General features: G+C 39.9%; 1 protein-coding gene across 7 annotated transcripts in view; it reads right to left on the bottom strand.

The window, feature by feature from the left end:
* FILIP1 (filamin A interacting protein 1) overlaps positions 1-21,639 on the bottom strand; it is a 242,283-nt gene that overhangs the window by 19,088 nt on the left and 201,556 nt on the right. For all 7 annotated transcript variants that reach the window (XM_066358995.1, XM_066359000.1, XM_066358997.1 and 4 more), the window contains one exon: positions 343-3,148. In XM_066358995.1, the coding sequence (XP_066215092.1) occupies positions 343-3,148 (2,806 nt within the window). The remainder of the gene's footprint in view (positions 1-342; positions 3,149-21,639) is intronic.

Genomic DNA, 21,639 nt, shown 5'->3' with positions numbered 1-21,639 from the left:
CCCCAGTCTTCATTTTGAAAAGGTTTTAAACATAAAAATCCAATTTTAAACATCATCATCATATGCTGACATTACCAAGAGGCTATCTTTGCAAGGTATTTTTGGGGGTCTCCATAATTTACATGAAAACATTTTTCCTCAAAATTAGCTCAATTCATTAAAATATTGGACCACTTTTTATTTTCATGTATTGATGTAGGTAGTTTTCTAGAAAACATCTGCTAATAGCTTCAGGTAGAGCAGGTAGCATTTGCTTTCGTTTTATTTTGGGCGTTGAGTTATTCTCACCCCTTAGTTGTTCCCCACTCCCTCAGCCTGCACTTTGGAACCTCTCCTACTCACCACTGACTGGGTTCCTCGAGTGGATGAGGTTGTGACTGGCGTTATGGTGATAGTGCTTGTCACTTTGTTTGCACTAGGTCGTGAGGAGAGATGGTTCCTGGGAGAGCGAAGGACAGTGCCGGTAGAAACCTCCTTTTCAGCTGTCACGTTGACAGGTCGAACAGTGATAACTGGACTTGCTCCTTCTGCTGAAGTCCCAGGGGATCGTTTAAACTGAGAACCTAAATGAATGTGAATCTTATTGTCTTCCGTGGTTATGATATTGGCATTGGAGTTGTACTTCCGTACTGGAGTTGGAACAGTCTGTTTTTCTGGGGTGACTTTGAGGACAGTCCTTCCCATGGGCATGTCCTGGGCATCGGGAGAGACTGCAATCTCAGCGGGGGCAGCTGATGTGGATACTGTCATTATCTGAATGGGAGATGTGGGCCTGTCCGCAAAGGCACCTCTTCCGCCGTCTGGGGTTTTCTCTCTGGAATATGTGGTAATTGTGACTGGGGACATGGCTCGTTCTGTGCCCAGAGTATTATCTCCACTTTTTGGTTTTTGAGACTTAACATTTGGTGATGGAATAATGGTTATCCTTGGTTTCTGATTCCCTAATGTAGGAATGACGGTGGTACTAGAAAAAAATTCTTCAGATGTCGGGCTTGTTATCTCCAAAGTCGCAGTACTGTTCTCATGGTCTGGTGTCACTCGAATATGCAGGGGCTGGCCCTGCTTTGGGGAAAGAACCAGCTCTCCTGGGTGCCCTGGACTGGAGTTTGTTCGAGGCCCTTTCTCTTGAGTGATTGAGGGTCCATTTTCCCTTTTTCTCATCCAGGGAATCCAAGACTTTCTCATAGTGAGCTCATTTGCTGCTGGAGGGTACCTGTCTAGAACAGAGGATCGTTCCATAGGTTTTTTCAATCCCACCTGTCGAAGATTACTCATGATATGATTTTCTTCTTGAAAGGATTTCCGAATAAATACTGCCGGTGTTTCTTCCTCTGCTGCTTCACTGCTAACAGCATCCGTCTGTACCCCAGTCGAGGTCACAGGAATATCTACCATTCTCCTTCCATTCATACTGGGTCTGAGAGCTCGGCTATAACGTTTAGAAAGCTCCAACTCTTTGGTCAGATTGAGGACCTCCTGTCCCATGTTTTTGTTCTTATTTTCTTCTTCCATAAATCTTTGTTGAAGGACAGAATAATCCACTTGGAGCTGAGAAAGCTGATCTTCTTTGTTCATTAATTCATGAATCTTCTCTTTAAGAGCTTGTACTTCGGCTTTTAAGTCTCTACTTTTAGCCTCTTCCAACCGAAATCTGTGTCTCAGCTCAGCTTCCTGGCTCACAGCCTCACCTTTCTCTATTGCTTTGTTCTTGGCAATCTGATGTTTTATCTCCTCCAGTTGCTGAGAGAGGAAATTAGCCTTATCCTGCTCTGTTCTGAATTTCTGCTCCAGCTGATCATACTCATCCTCCGTCTTCATCAAATCCCCTTCAACCACCTCCAGCTGTTGAAGACGTTTCTTTAGTCTCTCAATTTCAAGTGTTAGTTCCTTAATCTTGTTGTCTTCTGGGCAGGTGAGTTCAGGTCCTTTTCGAGATCTTCCTCTTGTTATTTCTCTTTCTACTTCCTCTATCCCATCAATTCTCTTCTTTAATAAGTCAACACTGCAGCTTAATTCACATGATTTTTCTTCTTCACTTCTCAGCTTGCCTATTAACTCATCTCTCTCTTTTGTCAAATTGTATACTTTTTCCTCCATTTCAGACTTCAGTTTTAAAAGCTTCTTACTCTCTTCAATTAGTTTTTCAGTTACATCCATAACCTTTCCTTGTTCCACCTTAAAATTTTTATTGAGTCCATCCACTTTTCTCTCTTCTTGCTTTATTTTTTCCATCATATTTTTCCTTTCATCAACCAGCATCACAGTAAATGACTTCAACTTTGTAAGATCATCTTTTAGGCTTAATTCAGCTTTTTCCAATCTACTTTCAGAACATTCTAGTTCTTTCACTCGAGTCTTGACCACCTCTAACTCATTTAGCAGATCTTTGGTTAAGTTCTTTTCTTTCTCCAGATTTAGATGTAGCTGGGTGCATTCAGATTTACTCTTGCTAAATGCTTCTTCCAATTTCTCCAGTTCAGACATTCTCTTCTGTAACTTTTCAACTTCAAGTTTGAGCTCCCGACCATGATGTTCTTCCTCTTGCAACTTCTTCTTCAGTTCCCTGCACTGGGACTCAGTCTTAGTGATCTCCTCATCTTTGCCCTCCATTTCAAGCACGCGCTTCCGGAGATTTTCCACTTCCGCCATGAGGCTGGAGTTGCCACATTCCCCTTTGGCAATTTTATCTCGTAATTCCTGAAGTTCTTCCTCTGCCTTCTGAAGATTTTTGTTGGTCTCTTCTAGCTCCTCGATTCTTTGAGTTAAGCCAACAAGCTTGAGTCTAAGTTGCCTGTTGTGAGACTCTTGATTAGCCAACTTGGCATTCATCTCTTCATGCTCTTGGGAAAACCTTGAAGCCTTCTGTTCAAAATCCACTTCTAACTTAAGCAACTTCTGCCTGTCTTCTTTGGATTTGGAAGTAATGGCTTTGAGCTTTTCTTCTTCTTCCCTCAGTTTCTGAGTAAGATCCTGTACTTTCTGGCTTTGCAACCCAAGTTGCTCAATATGCATTTGTCTTTCATCTACCAGCATGAGTGCAAAAGACTTAAGTTTCACAAGTTCATCTCTTAGTTTATTGAGTCTCTTAGCATTTTCCTTTTCTTTGCGGGCTTGGTATGCCTTTTCTTGCTCAAGGAGCTTTTTCAATCTATAAAATAAAATACATTAAAATATTAGGTTGTGTAATAGTAATGACTATTTATACAGTGCTTTCTGTATTCTAGGCACTAGAACTTATTTTATCTTCATGGCAATACTATGAGACATGTACTGTTAGTATCATACTCATGAGGATAATGAGACATGGCACCTGCCATAAGTCACACAATCAGTAAGTGGCTGAGCTAGGATTCAAACTTGGCAGTAAGGTTCCAGAATCTTGGCTCCTTCCTCCAAAATGTATGACTTCAAAAAGAAATTCACTTTATTTCTTTTTATTGATTTTAGAGAGAGAGAGATGAAGGGAGAGAGGGGGAAAGAAAGAGAGAGAGAAAGAAAAATTGATTTGATGTTGCACTTATTTATGTATTCAGTGGTTGATTCTTGTATGTGCCCTGACTGGGGATCAAACCCACAGCCTTGGCATATTGGGATGACACTTTAACCAACTTGAGATATCCAGCCAGGGTAAAAAAAGAATTTTACTTTAAATAAAAAAGAAGGCTCAGAAAAGAAGAACCTTTGAGTTTTCTTATTTTGTATGCAACTATCTCCTGATAGGGAAAAAGCAGGATGGGCTTTCCGATAGAAAGCTGATCTGCACAAACAGATTTTAGTTAACATCAGAACTGACACAGGATTTTGTCTCAGTTTTCTGATTCAATTTTTTAAAATAGAGAACTCGGTTAGGTAGTGAATCTGAATTACTATTACTACAAAAATGCGGCAGCCATAGGAATTATGTTTCACATGCATGAAATGCATTTTTCTCTATTGTGTTTATGTATAACTTTAAAAACTAGAAATATAAATATGCCAGAGTACCTATTTATCATCTTTGTGTTGGTCAGTTAACTTGCACCAATTTTTAATAGTTATTTTTAAACCATAAAAAAGTCAAAATAAAAATCATACTCATCATGTCAGCGTAAGAATGCATTGTAGTAATTTATATTTACAAGAGGCAAGTTATGAACAACCACTAACATGTATTTGTTTAAGTACATTTTTCTTTTAATGTATTTCACACCTTATTTATTCTGAATGATTTATTTCATATATATGACTAGATTAGCCGTTAGCTAAGTAAAGAGAAGTTATAGTCTTACATCACATTGTGTAAGAAATGATTGGACATAGCCTGACCAGGCGGTGGTGCAGTGGATAGAGTGTTGGACTGGGAGGAGGAGGATCCAGGTTCAAGACCCCGAGGTCGCCAGCTTGAGCGCAGGCTCATCTGGTTTAAACAAAAGCTCACCAGCTTGGACTCAAGGTCGTTGGTTTGAGCAAGGGGTTGCTCGGTAGGCTGTAGCCCCACGGTCAAGGCACATATGAGAAAGCAATCAATGAACATCTAAAGTATCACAACGAAAAACTGATGATTGATGCTTCTCATCTCTCTCTGTTCCTGTCTGTCTGTCCCTGTCCATCCCTCTCTCTGACTCTCTGTCTCTGAAAAAAGAAAAAAAATAAGAAATGATTAGACATAGAGCTCTTTGTAATCAAATCCAGTATCAAATAATTACTATAGAAATCATTTTGATAATGTCATTAAGATTTTTTAATGGAATTCATTTTTATAAAACATATTCTTATGTTTCAGCATCTATTAACTAAATGCATAACTTCAAAAACCCATTATGACTTTATTCCTAAATAGAAAAAAAGATTGCTTTCAAATCCTATGAACTTGCATGAGCAATTCTGTAATGGCTTTACGCAATGTGGTACTCATATGTATAAAACGGCATTTTGTTGATCATCTTTTTTTATTTGGAGTTAAAACATATAATAAAATAATGTCACAGAACTATAGAGTAGGAGAGACTTCGGGGATGTTTTCAAATTCCTTGACCTTAACTAGATTGTCAGAGGTGAATTCACTGAAAACATCAATACTTTCAACACTATAATTCAATGTTAAAATTTCTCAAGATATTTAAGTATCCTATGCCTCTCTGCTATTAGAAGCAGTGGGTTGGAATGGTTAACCATAGTTGAATCTCAATTCTGGTTCAACTATTTTCTAACTGGGAAATGTCTTGCCAGACACTGAAACTCCAACCAGAAGAAACAAGGGATGTTAATACACTGCTCACAAAAATTAGGGGATATTTAAAAATGAATGTGAAGCAATAAAATATCTCCTAATTTTTGTGAGCAGTATACCTCCTTGACAGGATTGTTCTGTGAAGCAAAGCGACTGACATACAGACTCAATGCATGGATGTAATAAAATGTAATAAAAACAAACATAAGAACTAGAGAATGCTATTCCTTTCATCTGAAAAGTCTGTCTAATGCTTTCTGAGTTTAACCCATAAGAATTTTTATATCATTATCCTGTATTTGATAGTAAAACCTGAGGCCCTGATGCTTCAGCCAGAGAAAAGTAGGATTTCTGATCCGTAGGAAATCCTTTGAGCTAGAGCATGACCATGGCAAGAATTCGGCTTCCAGAAAACATTTTTTAGCTGTGATTATTTCTCTTTTTCTAACCTCCTTAAGCTGTATCTTTTCCCTCTTCTATCACATCTTTTTAAAAATTTTTATTTAGAAAATTAAATTTAAAAGGGTGACATTGATCAGTAAGAGTACATAGGTTTCAGGTCAACATCTCTATAGCATATCTGCTGTTGATTATATTGTGTACCCATCACCTAAAGTCAAATCATTTTCTGTCATCATATATTTGTCCCTCTTACTCCCTTCCCCTAACATTCTATCACTCCTTAAACTGTTCCCATTTCTTAAATTATAATGAACCTAATAACAATACCCAGCCAGTTCTCTGCATTGTCCCCAAACCCAGTTTCTCTGTTGGTGTAGTTGAGGGTTATATCCAGGACCAAAGTAAATGTGGATGGCTCAATTGGGACAGCCTACCAATAGTGTTCTATGTATATAATATATATATAGGTCTGCATTCACATTTCTACAGGCAGGGTATTAAGGATGGGAAGGATGGGATGAATTGTGAAAACTTTGCAAAAGGTAATTTAGCATGGGCTCTGTGACTGCTTAATCACTAGGAGGAAGCAAGAGACAGAAAAATACCACTTCAATGCTTTGGGTCTGAATTATTGCAAATATTAATATCTCTAGCAGAAATATGAAAAACAGATGAGAAAGAGTATTAGTATTAGTAGAAAGAGTATTAGCATGAGTATTAGTAGTAGTAGGAATAGTCAAGTTGAAAAGTATACCAGGCAATAGTTAACAACACTAAAATTGTTGTTTAGAGGGTAATATCATGTTAAGTGGTCTTATCATAATAAAATTTAAAAAATATGAAATATACCAAGCAACTCAAAATGCAGTGCTTTGAAGATAAATCCTGTGAGTTTTATGGCTTATATATATCTTAATCTACTATCCTAATGCTTCCCACTGCATTACTCCAGACCAAGCCCCGAGCATCTTTTGCTGATAATTTTGCAGCAGCCTTCTGAATGCTCTCCTCCCAATGTCAGCATTGGCTCTTTATGGCTGCATGATCTTGGACAAGTTATATATTCTTTCTGTATAACTCAGTTTCCTCAATGATATATTGGGCACGCAAATAGTATCTCATTCACAGGGTTTGTGTGAAGTGCATATCAGTTAATACACAAAAAGCACTTACAACAATGCCAGCCCATACTAAGTATAGTTTAGCTTTATTATTATTTTATCAAACCCAAATGCAAATATGATCATGTCACTCCCTAGCTTTCTATGCCTTCCTATTGCTTGAAGAAGAGAGGCATGAAATTCATAACATGACCCAGCACAATGTGATTCCTGACTACCTTGGCAGGTTCATTTCAAGTCACCCTTTTGCACTATCTAACCTGCTAACATTCCTTGCCTATGCCATGCTTTCTGCTGAATATTTCCTCCCTGCTTCTCCTTGCCCTTTGACACATACACACCAGAACATACCTGGATGACTTATCCTTCAACTCTCATTAAATGTCACTTCCCCCAGGAAGCCTTCCCTGACCAACCTGATTAAGTTAGGTCTTTTTGTAGAGCCCCCTCCTAACACTTACAATTTTTTTTGTACTTTGAAACAATTAATTTGCATTTCTGGACCCAATTTTTATGTACTGATTCTATTTAAGGAGCAGAACAAGAGGGTGTTGGTGTTGCTTGTGTCTTACCACCTCCTCTCCACGCCCCTCTCTGCCCATATTGCCATTCTTCAACCATGTGCTGATTCTAAACATATTAGCATACACAGGAAACAAACCAGAAGCCCAGGGCTAAGAGGATGAATTAGTACCCTGATTCTGATCAGCAGTTACAGACGGAGCCCTAAGTATCATGAAATCAAATTTATTTTTGGCAAGCTCTTCATTTTCTGCAAGCATTTTATCTTATTTAGAAGACAAAAAAAAAGGAAGACAAGTAAATCATCTAATAGAGTTTACAGAATCCTCTTGCCCTTCTTAATAACTATTAAATGAATTCCTCATTTCTCTTTTCAACCTAAATAAAATAGATTTTTTAACTTGCAAGTTTGTCATTTATAAACGTTAAGAAATTCAATTGTTTTCAACTAGAATAAAGTGTAGACACAAATGCCCTGATGGCTTATGGTGTATATATTTGCTGAGACTCATCAAATTGTATGTTTAAAATTGGTGAATGTTATCATATGTAAATTATATCTCAATAAAAGAAATAGTAAAAAAAAGTAATATAAAAAGCCCTAGAAAGTATTCCAAGATGTCAGCTAAAAAGAGAAAAGTTGTATACATGTAATATAAGAGAATGACTTAAAATATGATTTAAAATATAAAATAGGTTATTAATCTTGTGGCAGAAAGAAGAGAAAGCAGAAGTCAGGAAGATGAAGAGAAGCTTTATCAGGTGGGATTGGCGAGGCTGACAAGAAAACTTGTCCTGGGGAAACAATGTTGCAGGTGCTAGAAAACCTCTCCTCCTAATACTATTTAAATAGGCTCTTAGAAACCCAACCCAAACTTCAATATTTGCTAAAACTGAATTTTTTAAAAATAAAGGCTAAAAAGGAAGGTTTTTGATAATTATAAAATATCTTATTTACCAACTACCTATTACATCTTAGGCAGCGTGCTGAGTACTTTATTGATTTTCATAACTTTTTGAGCAAGGAATTTTACTGCGCCATTTGATGCATAAGGAAGTTATTTGACTTAATCCAGGGAATAGGACTAAAGAAGAGGAAGGTTGGGATTTCAAAACCAGATCGGTTTGACAACGAACAATGCACTTTTAACAACAGTGCTATTCCTCAAATAGATGTTGTTTGAACAGTTCAAATTTGTAAATCTTTATTTTCAATTAGGTTAACTTTATCTTGCTTGATTCAGTCTATCCTTCTGGAAGACTGTCTTGTCACCCAATGTATTAGCTTATATCAAGCATTCTGTTAATGGCAAAATGAACCCCATCACTAATAAAAAGGCAGGTCAGGGCACAGAGCCCTTCAAACACTCTTAAGATCTCCCTTCTGCTGGGATCAACCCATTGAGTAACGTGGATATTGCCATTCAATTAACTATGAACCCACTGGGCAGTTGTTACTTATTTCTCTGAGCTCCCAGTTCTCACCTAAGAACCTGTTCCAACCACATTTTCCTCGTGTCAGCTAACTACAACCAAACTCTTCCAGATACTGGGGCCCAAATCTAGAGTCATACTTCAGTCCTCTCTTTTTCTCACATTCCACATTCAATTCTTCAGCAAATCTTGTCAACTCTACCTTAAAAATATATCTCAAATACAATTACTTCTCACTTCCTCCATTGCCATCACCCTGGGCCAAACTATCATCATCTCTTGTCTGGGTTATTTTAATAGCAATCTAATCTGACTCTGAGCTTACACTCTTGCTTACACTCAGTCTGTTCTCTGTCTAGAAGTCAGAGTAATCCTAAAAATAAATAAATAAAAGGTAAATCAGATTATGTCACTCATCTATCCAAGCCCTCCAATAGTTTTCCTTTTGAACTTGAATAAAATCAAATTATCACAATGGCCTGAAAAGCCCCATGTTATCACCCGGTCCCCTTACCTCCCTGACTTCCTCTCTTAAAACTCTTACTGTCCTCTCAGATATTCTAATAAGCCACTCCTTCAATTCCTTCATCTCTTTGCACAAATATCACCCTGTCAAGAAGGGCTTCTTTGCTCCCCCGAATTTACCTTGTGCATTTCATAGCAAAACTTACTTTTTCTTTGTAGCCCTTTTTCACCATCTAATACACTGTAAATTTACTTATTCTTTTTTTTTTTAATCGACTGTCTCTCTTCTCTAAAATGTAAGCACTTGGAAAGGACTTTTGTGTATTTTGTTCACTATGGCGGCCATGGCATCCAGGGCAGAGCCAACAGTGAGCTTTTTACATATTTTTCCAGACTTTCTCAAAAGTCTTGCTGAAATTCAAATGTACTTTGATAAATTCCGTAATTTCTTGGTGCTTCAGCTTTCTCATTTCTAAAATGGAGGAAATGAAAGCACCTTCCCCATGGCGCTGCTGTGAAGACTAAATGAAATGACACCTGTCGAGTGTTCAGTCAGTGACCAGCCCACCGAACACACTCAGGAAATCCCAGCAGTCAATATCATTGGTAATTCCAAGTAGTGCACCTCTCTATTTAGTCATTTAACACCATTTACTGAACATCTGCCATGTGCTGGGCCTGCTGTGAGGCATAAAGATGAAAAGACCCAGTTCTTGCTGCTAGCGCATTTGCACTCTAAAGAAGAGGCCAGTTATAGAGGAAGCTGATAAGAAGAGCAGCGAGTGGACTATGAGAAGGAAGTTAGAGAGGCTTCCAGGAGGAGGTGACTCTTAACCTGAGTCTTAAAAGCTATGTACTTAAGTGAAGAAAGCAAGAAAAGGGCCCTCTAGATCCTTTTCTTAGCAAACTGTTGTCTGTGGACCTAATCTAGATCAAGACCAATATTTGTACAACCCTTGATCTAGGAATCGTGCTTACATTTTTTTTAAAGAGTTATAAAACATAATGTATGGCCAGGAGCCACCGCTATCATGGCCATGCACATGCAGGTTCACATTAGATTCAGGCAGATGGTAAAGAAATAGTGGAGCCAAAGAATGGTGGGCCATTCCTTTATTAAAGTCTCACACCAGCCAACGAGCAACACACAGGGAAAACATTTCCCTCTTCATTCAGAGCTCACAAAGCCCTGACACATTATCTGGTTCCACAAGCAGGAGAATCTTCTCTGATTTCTCCTAGAATCAAAGGCCTTGAGGAAGGAGGGGCAGGCCCTCTCTTCCCTGAGAAGGAAGAAACGAAAAGAATACAAGGGAAGAAAACCAGCAGGGGTAAATGAGTCAGCCAGTGATAAATTAACTATATCCCATAGTTACAATACAAAGCAAGAATAGCAGGATCTGTATGTAACTACGGCAGTGATCAGAAACCCCTTCCCCCTTGCCTATCCCACCGAAGCTTTCTCTCCCCTCTCCTTGAGTCCTGGGAAACCTTACACAAAGAAGTCACATGCCCATTGCTTAGATACTGTAAAGGTATATAACCTGAAAGAAAATTAACTTCGGGGAGCCCGTGTTTTGGAGCTATAAACCCCACGTGCTCTGCCAGCTTTAATAAATTCTACTTTCTTCATCAAGTTGTCTGGGCATTTTTTGTCCTCCTTTGACTCCTGTAATAGCTTCACCAGTCTCAGTAGGGCTCCCAAACCCCATCTGATTCCCCATCTGCAAACCTTCTCATTTCTCTGCCTCTGAAAAGGCTTCTTCTTCAGCACTCTGCATCCTCTCTGCAAACATGGCTTCTTTCTGCCTCTTCTCCTTCTCTCCTTTTCAAAACTTTCTGGTGTGAAAACCTTGCTCCAGCAAACATTAGCAAAACAAGGGCCCTTCCCAAGCAGGAAGGTAATTTACAACTTCACAGACCCACATATACCTGATGCTGCCCAGCCCCCAGTAAAAACTATAAACGATCAAACTAAAAAAAATCATATTTTACAAATTTATTTGACCAACACATAACAAAGAAGAATATTCAACAGATGCTGTATGTGCCTGAAAAGCCTAAAATACTAATCTAATAGAAACAGCACATAAAAGCACAGAATTGGGAAAGAGTTCCTTTTCAAGGCACAGTAAGTAGCTTAACTGAAATGAAGGGTAGCTGAAGGAACAGTAGGGAAAATGAGTCTGGAAAGGAAAGACAAGCCTAACGAAGCAGAACCATGTGGACTAACAGGATGTATCTCAACTTCGGATTCAGAATATGAGAAATTTTAACAGACGTGCCGAGGATGAAGAAATGTATACAAGAACCAGATATCAGTTAAGAAGCTAAAAAAAAAGGAGTTGAGTAATGTAATAGGATATGAATTAAAATCACGTCACTGAAAAAGGAGGGAACAGGTACACATGGTGATGTTTAGGAAACAGAAGTCATAGGGTTTGGTGATAGACTGAGTGAGATTAGAGAGGTTGAAATATGGACAGACTTTCTAGCTTCCAGCCAGGGTTTTTACTTTGATGTCAGTGCTTATCACATGTACGGTAATATATGAGAAACACACTTAGAAGGGAAGATTATGATGTTCCAGAAAGGCACAATAAGTTCAGGTTCCTGAGAACCCACAAGTGAAATTCTTATTGGTAGAATTGGTGTTCAGGAAATACCCAGGGAGAATCTCCAAGGGCTGGTGTAATCTATAGCCATAATTAAGGAGGAGATAAGTATGAGACATAGGAAGAAAAAGGAATAAGAACAACAACAAGCCTGACCAGCAGTGGCGCAGTGGATAGAGCATTGGACTGGGATGCCAAGGACCCAGGTTCGAGATCCTGAGGTCGCCAGCTTGAGCACGGGCTCATCTGGTTTGAGCAAAAGCTAACCAGCTTGGATCCAAGGTCTCTGGTTCGAGCAAGGGGTTACTCGGTCTGCTGTAGCCCCACAATCAAGGCACATATGATAAAGCAATCAATGAACAACTAAGGTGTCACAACGTGCAATGAAAAACTAATGATTGATGCTTCTCATCTCTCCATTCCTGTCTGTCTGTCCCTGTCTATTCCTCTCTCTGACTCTCTCTCTGTCTCTGTAAAAAAAAACAAAAAAAAAACAAAAAAAAAACGAGATGAGGAAACTGAGCTCAGTGAGAGAGCCTGAGCAAGATAGACAGACAGGCAGGCAATAGTGCATTTCCAGATGCTAAGAGGGCAGAAAGAAGCATAAGGAACAGGCCATATTATCATGCCAAGCACATTGGGGAGGTCAAGTGAGAGGATAGAAAAATGTCCATTGTTTTCAGTTAAATTCAAATTTAAAAAATGTTTTTCTATTGGACATGTTAATATGGAGATCATCAGTACTTCATATGAGCAGTTTAGTGTAGTTAGGGAACAAAATATGGATTAGAGCTTTAGCTGACACAAAAAGAGGGAGATTGTAAAGCCAGTAGCCACGGCTACCATCACAACCGCCTGGCCCATGCAGGTTTGAATTTGATTCTGACAGATGGTAATGAAACAATGAAGCCAAGAACTGGAGGCCATTAGCTTTAATACTAACTTGCACCCGGCGGACAAAAAAATACACACAGTGGGAAAACAATTCTCTTTCCATTCAGGGCTCCCAAAGCCACTGACTTATCTGTGTTTTCTAGAATCAAAGGTTTCTACCTCACCAGCCTTATTCACCTCTGTTCCCAATCTCCTTCTCTCTGCACAAACTGGCTTCTCCTTCAGCACTCTGCCATCTTGGCTGCTTCTCCTCTCCTCCACGTGGCCTTTCTCTGTTCTCCTCCAGCATGGGCTCCTCTGCCCCATTTTATAGGGTAGAAATCAAAACCTTTAATCTAATATACAAACAAGGAAGTCTCTGATACAAAGTCACTTATCTGAGGCATAATGGGATTCCTCATGAGAGTGCACCATCCCACATCATGCAACAGTCAAGGGTGTGGGGAAAAGCTTAGTTTTAAAAAATCTTAGTATTAAAAGGATAGGAAAGGCTTAGTCTTAAAACTAAACCTTAGGCTATAACAACCCTACCTGTGTACAGCCTGTCTCCCACACCCAATGCAAACTATAAGTGAATGTTGGGCAGATAAAATGTATTATGCTCACTTTGTTAAAGATGGCGCTGCCCACGTGAAAGCCTATCGCCCAGGTGATATTAATGTGTGTTGGGGGTGGGCTGTGGGCAGGCAGGATCCTTGTAGCCTGGGGCTTGGTTTTAGGACTAAGCCTTTCCCACCCTTTTTGATGTGGGGTGGTACAATCCCATCATGCCTCAGATAAGTGACTTTGTATCAGAGACTTCCTTGTTTGTATATTGGATTAAGGGTTCTGATTTCTACACTATAAAATGGGGGCAGAACGGGAGCTAGCTCTCTCGGTTCCTGAGATTAGCATTAGAGCAGAGAGCAGAAAAGCAGAGCAGAGAGAGGCCACATGGAGGAGGCCAGAAGAAGCAGCCAAGGTGGCGGAGTGCTGACCGAGAAGCCAGTTTGTGCAGAGTTTGTGCAGGAGAAGGAAGGAGATGGGGAACAGAGGTGAATAAAGTCTGGTGAGCTAGAAACGTTTGATTCTAGGAAACTCGGATAAGTCAGTAGCTTTGTGAGCACTGAATGTGAGTGGGTTTTGGAGCCCAGTGTGTGTTTTTACTTGCCCGCTGGGTGTAAGCTAGGATTAAAGATGATGGCCCACCAGTTTTTGACTCCATAGTTTCTTTACCGACTGTCCGAATCCAATGCGAACATGCATGTAAATGGCCACAATGGCAGCTCCTGGCTTTACAGTGAGCAAACATATATATCATATTTACAAACTTATTTGACCAACATTCTACCCCTTTTGCTTACTTCAAAATCTAAAGCACAGGTATTCCTGAACAAGGCAATTAGACACATTACACAAATTACAACAACATGACAAATCATACAATTTCAACAATTACAAAGGTACATTTCACCAGTCTCTGAGCACTTTGCCAAAAGCACAAAATGTCCTCGGCCTTCTTTCTAGCCATTTGAAAAGCTTCCCGGGGCAGGGGAGTGCTTCCAGTAAAGCCACCCCCACCCCCGTCAGAGTATTTTACATTGTCCAAAATCCATAAGTTCATCCAACAAAGGAGCCAGTGCCCACTCCGGTCCTAGTCCACGCACTTGTGGTCTCAGCCACCCCCCTCATATCTGCCATCCTGGCAGGTCTTACACTGTCCCAAAAAGGAACATGTGGCAATGGAAGTCAGCATTTCCATCTTTGCTCTGGAGAGCATGATGACATTCACCCCTATGTCCCAAAATTGCAGACCTACCAGGAGCGTAGTAGGTACTTCTTAGTGCTGGGCTCTCATCTTCTGGAGATTGCAGATTGCAACTCCAGCCCAATTCTCCTCATCCTCCAAAGAGGAACTGAAAACACCAGTTCGCACTGCCAGGAGTGAGCCCCCAGCCACCACCGCCTTCTGCTCCACTGGCCTTGCAACCCCAGCCCCGGCCTCCCACCGCTGCTGGCTCTCCACAATGTCCAGGGAAATCTGCAACTCACAAGCTGTGATTCCTTCTCCAGCAGCTGCTCTATTTCCAAGCAAATCTCACGAACCTGGTCAGCCTCCTTCAGTGCTTGCTCCAGCTTCAGGGTCAGCATCTCTTTCTCCCACATTTGCTCCATCTCCTTCCACTGTTCGGTTTGCAGGTCCCACACAGCCTCTTCCACAGAGCTCTCAGTTTCCTCACGCATGGCTGTAAAAGTCAGCCAGCCTACGGCCTCCAAAAGGACAGCCATAGGGAACCATAGCAGCAGCCAGTCCTCTACTCCACCACTCAAAGGTGGTGGTGGCTCCATACTGAATTGATCCAAATTTTGCCACAGACTATGCCAACTGTATGGCCAGTAGCCACGGCCACCATCACAGCCTCCTGACCCATCCAGGTTTGAATTTGATTCAGACAGATGGTAATGAAACAATGAAGACAAGAATTGGAGGCCATTAGCTTTAATCCTAGCTTGCACCCGGCGGACAAATAATACACACAGTGGGAAAACACTTCCCTTTCCATTCAGGGCTCCCAAAGCCACTGACTTATCCATGTTTTCTAGAATCAAAGGTTTCTACCTCACCAGCCTTATTCACCTCTGTTCCCAATCTCCTTCTCTCTGCACAAACTGGCTTCTCCTTCAGCACTCTGCCATCTTGGCTGCTTCTCCTCTCCTCCACGTGGCCTTTCTCTGTTCTCCTCCAGCATGGGCTCCTCTGCCCCATTTTATAGGGTAGAAATCAAAACCTTTAATCTAATATACAAACAAGGAAGTCTCTGATACAAAGTCACTTATCTGAGGCATAATGGGATTCCTCATGAGAGTGCACCACCCCACATCATGCAACAGTCAAGGGTGTGGGGAAAAGTTTAGTTTAGAAAATATCTTAGTATTAAAAGGGTGGGAAAGGCTTAGTCTTAAAACTAAGCCCTAGGGCCTACCAGGGGTCCCCAAACTTTTTACACAGGGGACCAGTTCACTGTCCCTCAGACCATTGGAGGGCCGCCACATACAGTGCTCCTCTCACTGACCACCAATGAAAGAGGTGCCCCTTCTGGAAGTGTGGTGGGGGGCCGGATAAATGGCCTCATGGGGCCGCATGTGGCCCACAGGCCATAGTTTGGGGAAGCCTGCTAGGCTATAACGACCCTACCTGTGTACAGCCTGTCTCCCACACCCAATGCAAACTATAAGCGAGCAAACATATATATCATATTTACAAACTAATTTGACCAACAGACAAATATCTGAGACTAATTATTTGCAATCTTAATTATAAAAAACAGAAACAGGAAAGAGACAGAGCAAGATCAACATTTTAACCTTTCATATATATTTGAGTTTATATAGGTACATGTGAGATTAGCATGTTCCCACTTAACTTTACAGCTCTTTGGTTTTCTTTCTTTCTTTTCTTTTTTTTTTTTTTTTGTATTTTTCTGAAGCTGGAAATGGGGAGGCAGTCAGACAGACTTTTTGATGCTTTGTCAAACATACACTAGAAAAAGTATCTACACATTGTTTTGTTCCAATGATATTTGTTCATTTATCTTTCCTTTTAGAGTATAAGGACAATTTTTTGTTGTTATTGGGAAACAGGTGAAGTGAGAGTTTTTTAACCTTATCCTGGTTACCACTCGAGACAAACACGTTCTCTGGAACAGTTGTCAATCAGTGCTCTACAGACTCAAGGCCGCACCTATATCCACTCTCACTTCTCTTCCTTGAAAAGTAAACCGTGTAAGATTCATAGGTTCTTTTCCTCAACTTTCTTGATAAGCCCACTACCTTAATAATTTCTCCAATTTTATCAGCATTAACCTTAGAGCAGCAATTTTCTTTTTTTTTTTTTTATTACAGTTTGATCTCTTTTTTTAAGATTAAATTTACTGGGGTAACACTGGTTAAAATTATATAGGTTTCAGGTGCACAATCTCACTACACATCTTCTGTATACCATATTGTATGTTCACCCTTCCCACCACACAAGTAACAATTTTCTCTTTGCTTCCTTTACATGTTGTCACTTGTCACCATCTTAATCCATAGGATCTCATTTTAAAACACTGACACCATCTTAAAAGTTGCCTAAGTTTGTTTCTTAGCTAGATCATGTTAATTTTGCCTATCATTGCCTTCTCTTTCACTATTTTTATTCTTCTTCAACTCTCCCTGTGTCTTTCAAGAGAAAAGGCAAGTAAAAACTAGCAAGATCATGATAGTAATTAAAGATCAGTGGTGGGATTCAAATAATTTAACAATCGGTTCTTTGCCCTAATGACCATTTTAAGTATAAAAGAATGCTATACCAAAAGGTAGTTTATTATTTCATGCATTTAATACTTAAATAAGAACAATAAAAGAGGTACACAAAACTAGATTATAAGAAAGAGGTTTAAAATATCAATGAAAAAATATTAAGTAATACCTGACAAAAAACAATAAAACTATTTAAGATATTTCCAATGACAGCTCATTACCCACTTTTTCTCTTTATGTTATATGTTTGTTTACAGAAGTAACAAATGTGAAGGAATTAAAATGTAGTACTTCATCAAAGGTATAATGAGTTTTATGAAATAAATAAATATTACAAACATAGTTCCATCAAATTTTTTTTTTTTACCTACGGACAGAATGAATTTTTTTTTTACCTACGGACAAATTTTTTTTTACCTACGGGCACTTAGAATACGCTGTTGCGCAGATGAACGTTAAAAGAGAGTAAGGAATGTAAATTTGTGACTTCCACATTGGGTGGCTGCCCAGGCACCCACCTTCGAGAGAACCCTGATTACAAGTGCCATTTTAACAACCGGTTTGCCAAATTAAACAAAAAATTAGGTATCAGCTCTGCTGAACCAGTGCTATCCGGCTGAGTCCCACCACTGTGAAAGATGAATGAGGCTCAAAAGAGTCAAGCTTGCGAGCAGTTAGAAGTCTCTAATCACAATGCATTCTTCCCAACTAAAGCATAAGTCAGAGCTAAGCAGTGCAGTAACATGACGGGACATGGTTTCGCCAAATGATTCAGGAAGAAGTGTTTCTTTATCATGAATCACTTCAGTTCCTCAAGATGGAGGCTATTATAGTAATTATCTAGAATTAATCTAATATCCCCGGTATACTGCACAGGGCTGGGATTAGGGTGCTGTGGGTAAGGCAGGGTCGTGTACCTGCAGAGTCAGATCCTGTTCTCATTTGAAATGTTGATATTCTAAATGTTTTGCATTAATTTTTTATTTTTAAAAATAATGTATTAAAATATTGTATATCTTTATTTTGGGCATCCCCTTAAATTTTGTGTACAAAGTGATAACCTCATTTGCCACATCCTTGTCTGGCCCTGAGCACTAAATGCTAAATCAGGGGTCCCCAAACTATGGCCCGCGGGCCACATGCGGCCCCCTGAGGCCATTTATCCGGCCCCGCCGCACTTCCGGAAGGGGCACCTCTTTCATTGGTGGTCAGTGAGAGGAGCACATTGACCATCTCATTAGCCAAAAGCAGGTCCATAGTTCCCATTGAAATACTGGTCAGTTTATTGATTTAAATTTACTTGTTCTTTATTTTAAATATTGTATTTGTTCCTGTTTTTGTTTTTGTTTTTTTACTTTAAAATAAGATATGTGCAGTATGCATAGGGATTTGTTCATAGTTTTTTTTATAGTCCGGCCCTCCAACGGTCTGAGGGACAGTGAACTGACCCCCTGTGTAAAAAGTTTGGGGACGCCTGTGCTAAATAATCATTTTTTAAATATATAAAAGGGGTGGATTCTTTGTAACAGGACAGAAACTTTTGAGCTGCATTATAGGATATCTGCTCTCAAACATTTGACACTGGTTCAGTGTAGTGGAACAGAGGCCTGTCTCACCTATTCACACAATAGAAATTTCTTGGTGATAAAAAAAAATTGAAAGAATAAAATAAAATCAGGAAACTTTTTGCCAGCAGTTTTTATGAACTGCTTTTACTTCATAAGAGAAGACCCTGAAGTTAAACACAAGACTTTATATTATAAAACTATTGATATATCCTATAAACTTTAAAATAATATAGTAATCTTATTATATTTACTTTGATACTATTAATTCAAATAGCACAAGTACACACACACACACATACTCCAGACAAATTATCACAAATAAAATTTTACTCTTCATCAGATTTTGAGGGATTGAGGTATAATTCTGCTCTAGAATAAGCACATTGGTGATGTACCTTAAAGTCTAGTTGTTGAAAATTATAAACCAAGGATATTCATTATGTGGCTTAACCAAACCACCACAACAAACAACTGATTATGAAGTTTCAACAATACTAATTTATCTTTAAAAGTCACAGATGGCAGCAACTGAAAATCATGAAAAGCTCATGGTGGATAACGAATTTTTCTTCCTGAAGATTATGGGATTTCCTATTGCCAGGTGAGCACATGCTCAGTAAGTGTGAACTTTGGTAGTGGCCAGATGCCACTGTAAAATACTGACCTAGTCTTTAAGAAAACCTAGTAACAGGCTAATATAAAATTATAAATGCTATATTTAAAAAGAAATCACTTAATATATTACTAGTAAATAGCCCATTAGAGTAGAAATTAAAGTCTAGGGAAGTGTTTATTTTCTCATAAAACCACAAAAACAATGTTTTCTTTCCTGATAGCTTGCTGCCCATCAGGAAATTCATATTTGAGAATCACTGTCAGGGGAGTTCCATGATCACACACCCTAGTATGAAGCCCTCCGAACCATACAGAAATATAACCATGATTCATTAATTTTCTGAATAATTCAATAAAAATGGGTCAGCCTGACATGTCCTGGCACAGTGAATAAAGTGTCAACCTAGAACACCAAAGTTGCCCATTTGAAACCCCAGGCTTGCCCGGTCAAGGCATATATGAGAAGCAACTATGAGTTGGTGCTTCCCGCTGCTCTGCCCTGCCCCCACCCCACCCCCACCCCCACCCCCACCTTTCTCTTTCTCTTTCTCCTCTCTCTAAAATCAATAAATAAAATCGTTTTAAAAAGTAGGTCAGCCTGACCAGGCTGTGTCACACTGGATAGAGTGTTGGCCTGGGATGCAGAGCACCCAGGTTCAAAACCCTAGGGTTGAAGGCTTGAGCAAAGGCTCACCAGCTTGAGTGTGGGACCATAGACATGACCTCACAGTCTCTGGCTTGAGCCCAAAGGTTGTTGGCTTGAACCTAAGTTTGCTGGCTTGAGCAAGGGGTTACTGGCTCAGTTGGAGCTCCTGGTCAAGGCACATATGAGAAGCAATCAGGGAACAACTAAGGTGCTGCAATGAAGAATTGATGCTTCTCATCTCTCTCTTTTCCTGTCTGTCTGTTCTTATCTGTCCTTTTCTCTGTCTCTCTTGTTAAAAATATAAAATAAAATAAAAATATAAATAAAAATGGGTTAAACTTTCTCTACTATTGTCAGATAGTATATTAAGTGCTCAAAATAAAAAAAATTAATTGCAACATTAGGTAAAAAGTGCCATTTATGCTTTAAATATGGTCTACTGAGAGACACCCAAGCATGGGGATGTGAGCGGAGGAAGTAGTTGCTCAAGGCTCTTGCAATTCTTGTTCCCAATACTGTTTTCCTACTATCAGGAGTGCAGCCCATAGGGCGCCTTTGAAGAAGTAGATAAGAGTCCCCTCCTCTCTAGGGGACTAGTCTCATGCAGAAATGCCTGGCTTGGTACACTGAATGAGAACAGGACTTCAGCTCCTCTTCTTTCATTGGACGAGTGCTCCTGCAAGCTACGACTGCACCACCATCACAGTCCTAGGGGCTCTTCTTTCTTATCCTTCAGGTTTCAGTTCACGTATTTCCTCCCCAGAGAGGCAGTCTCTGATCAGCTTATTGAAAATATTTTCCCCAACCACTTTCTATCATATCACTTTATTTCCTTCTTTCACTGCACTTTCATTATCTAAAATCATCAGGTTCATTTACATTGTGTCTGTAAAGTCATGGTGCACTTTTGACCGGTCACAGGAAAGCAACAAAAGATGATAGAAATGTGAAATCTGCACCAAATAAAAGGAAAACCCTCCCAGTTTCTGTAGGATGATGTGGCAGCATGTGCACTTGCGCAGATGATGACATAACACCATGTATACAGCGGAGCAGCCCACGGCCATGCCAGTCGAGATGTGGACGGTACAGAGGAAAGTTCAGTGTGTTCTGTGGCTCGCTAAATTCGAATCTGTGACCAAAGTGCAACATGAATATCGGCGCATTTATAACGAAGCGTCACCACATAGGAATAACATTACTCAGTGGGATAAGCAGTTGAAGGAAACCGGCAGTGTGGTGGAGAAACCCCATTCTGGTAGGCCATCAGTCAGTGACGAGTCTGTAGAGGCTATATGGGATAGCTACCTAAGGAGCCCTAAAAAATCTGTGCGTGCGTGTGCTCAACAATTACACCTAAGCAAGACTACAGTTCATAAGGTGTTAAAGAAACCTCTCTGTTTTACAGGGTATAAATAGCAGCTGTTGCACGCTATCAAACCAGTGGATAGACCCACATGATGCGCATTTGCTACAGATATGCTTCATGAGATCGACAATGATGCAAGATTTTTGCAGAAGATTGTATTTAGTGGTGAGGTGACCTTCCATATCTGTGGACATGTTCATCGCCATAACATCCGAATATGGGCTGCTGAACATCCTCATGCCTATGTTGAGTACGAACGTAACACCCCTAAAGTGAACATGTGGTGTGGCCTGATGCATGATAAGGTGATAGGCCCATTTTTTTTTCGCAGAGCAGTCTGTGACAGCAAAGTCCTATCTTGACATGTTGGAATTGTATGCAGTGTCACAATTTCCAGAAGGTGTCATCTTTCAACAGGACGGCGCTCCTCCATACTACGCCACCATTGTTTGTGAGTTTCTGGATAGAACATTCCCCTGGTGGTGGATAGGCAGGGGT

This window comes from Saccopteryx leptura, chromosome 1 (genome assembly GCF_036850995.1).
Source record: "Saccopteryx leptura isolate mSacLep1 chromosome 1, mSacLep1_pri_phased_curated, whole genome shotgun sequence".
Classification (NCBI taxonomy): Eukaryota; Metazoa; Chordata; class Mammalia; order Chiroptera; family Emballonuridae; genus Saccopteryx; species Saccopteryx leptura.
The sequence above is the reverse complement of the archived record's forward strand: the minus strand, read 5'-3'. Positions and strand labels throughout refer to the sequence as shown.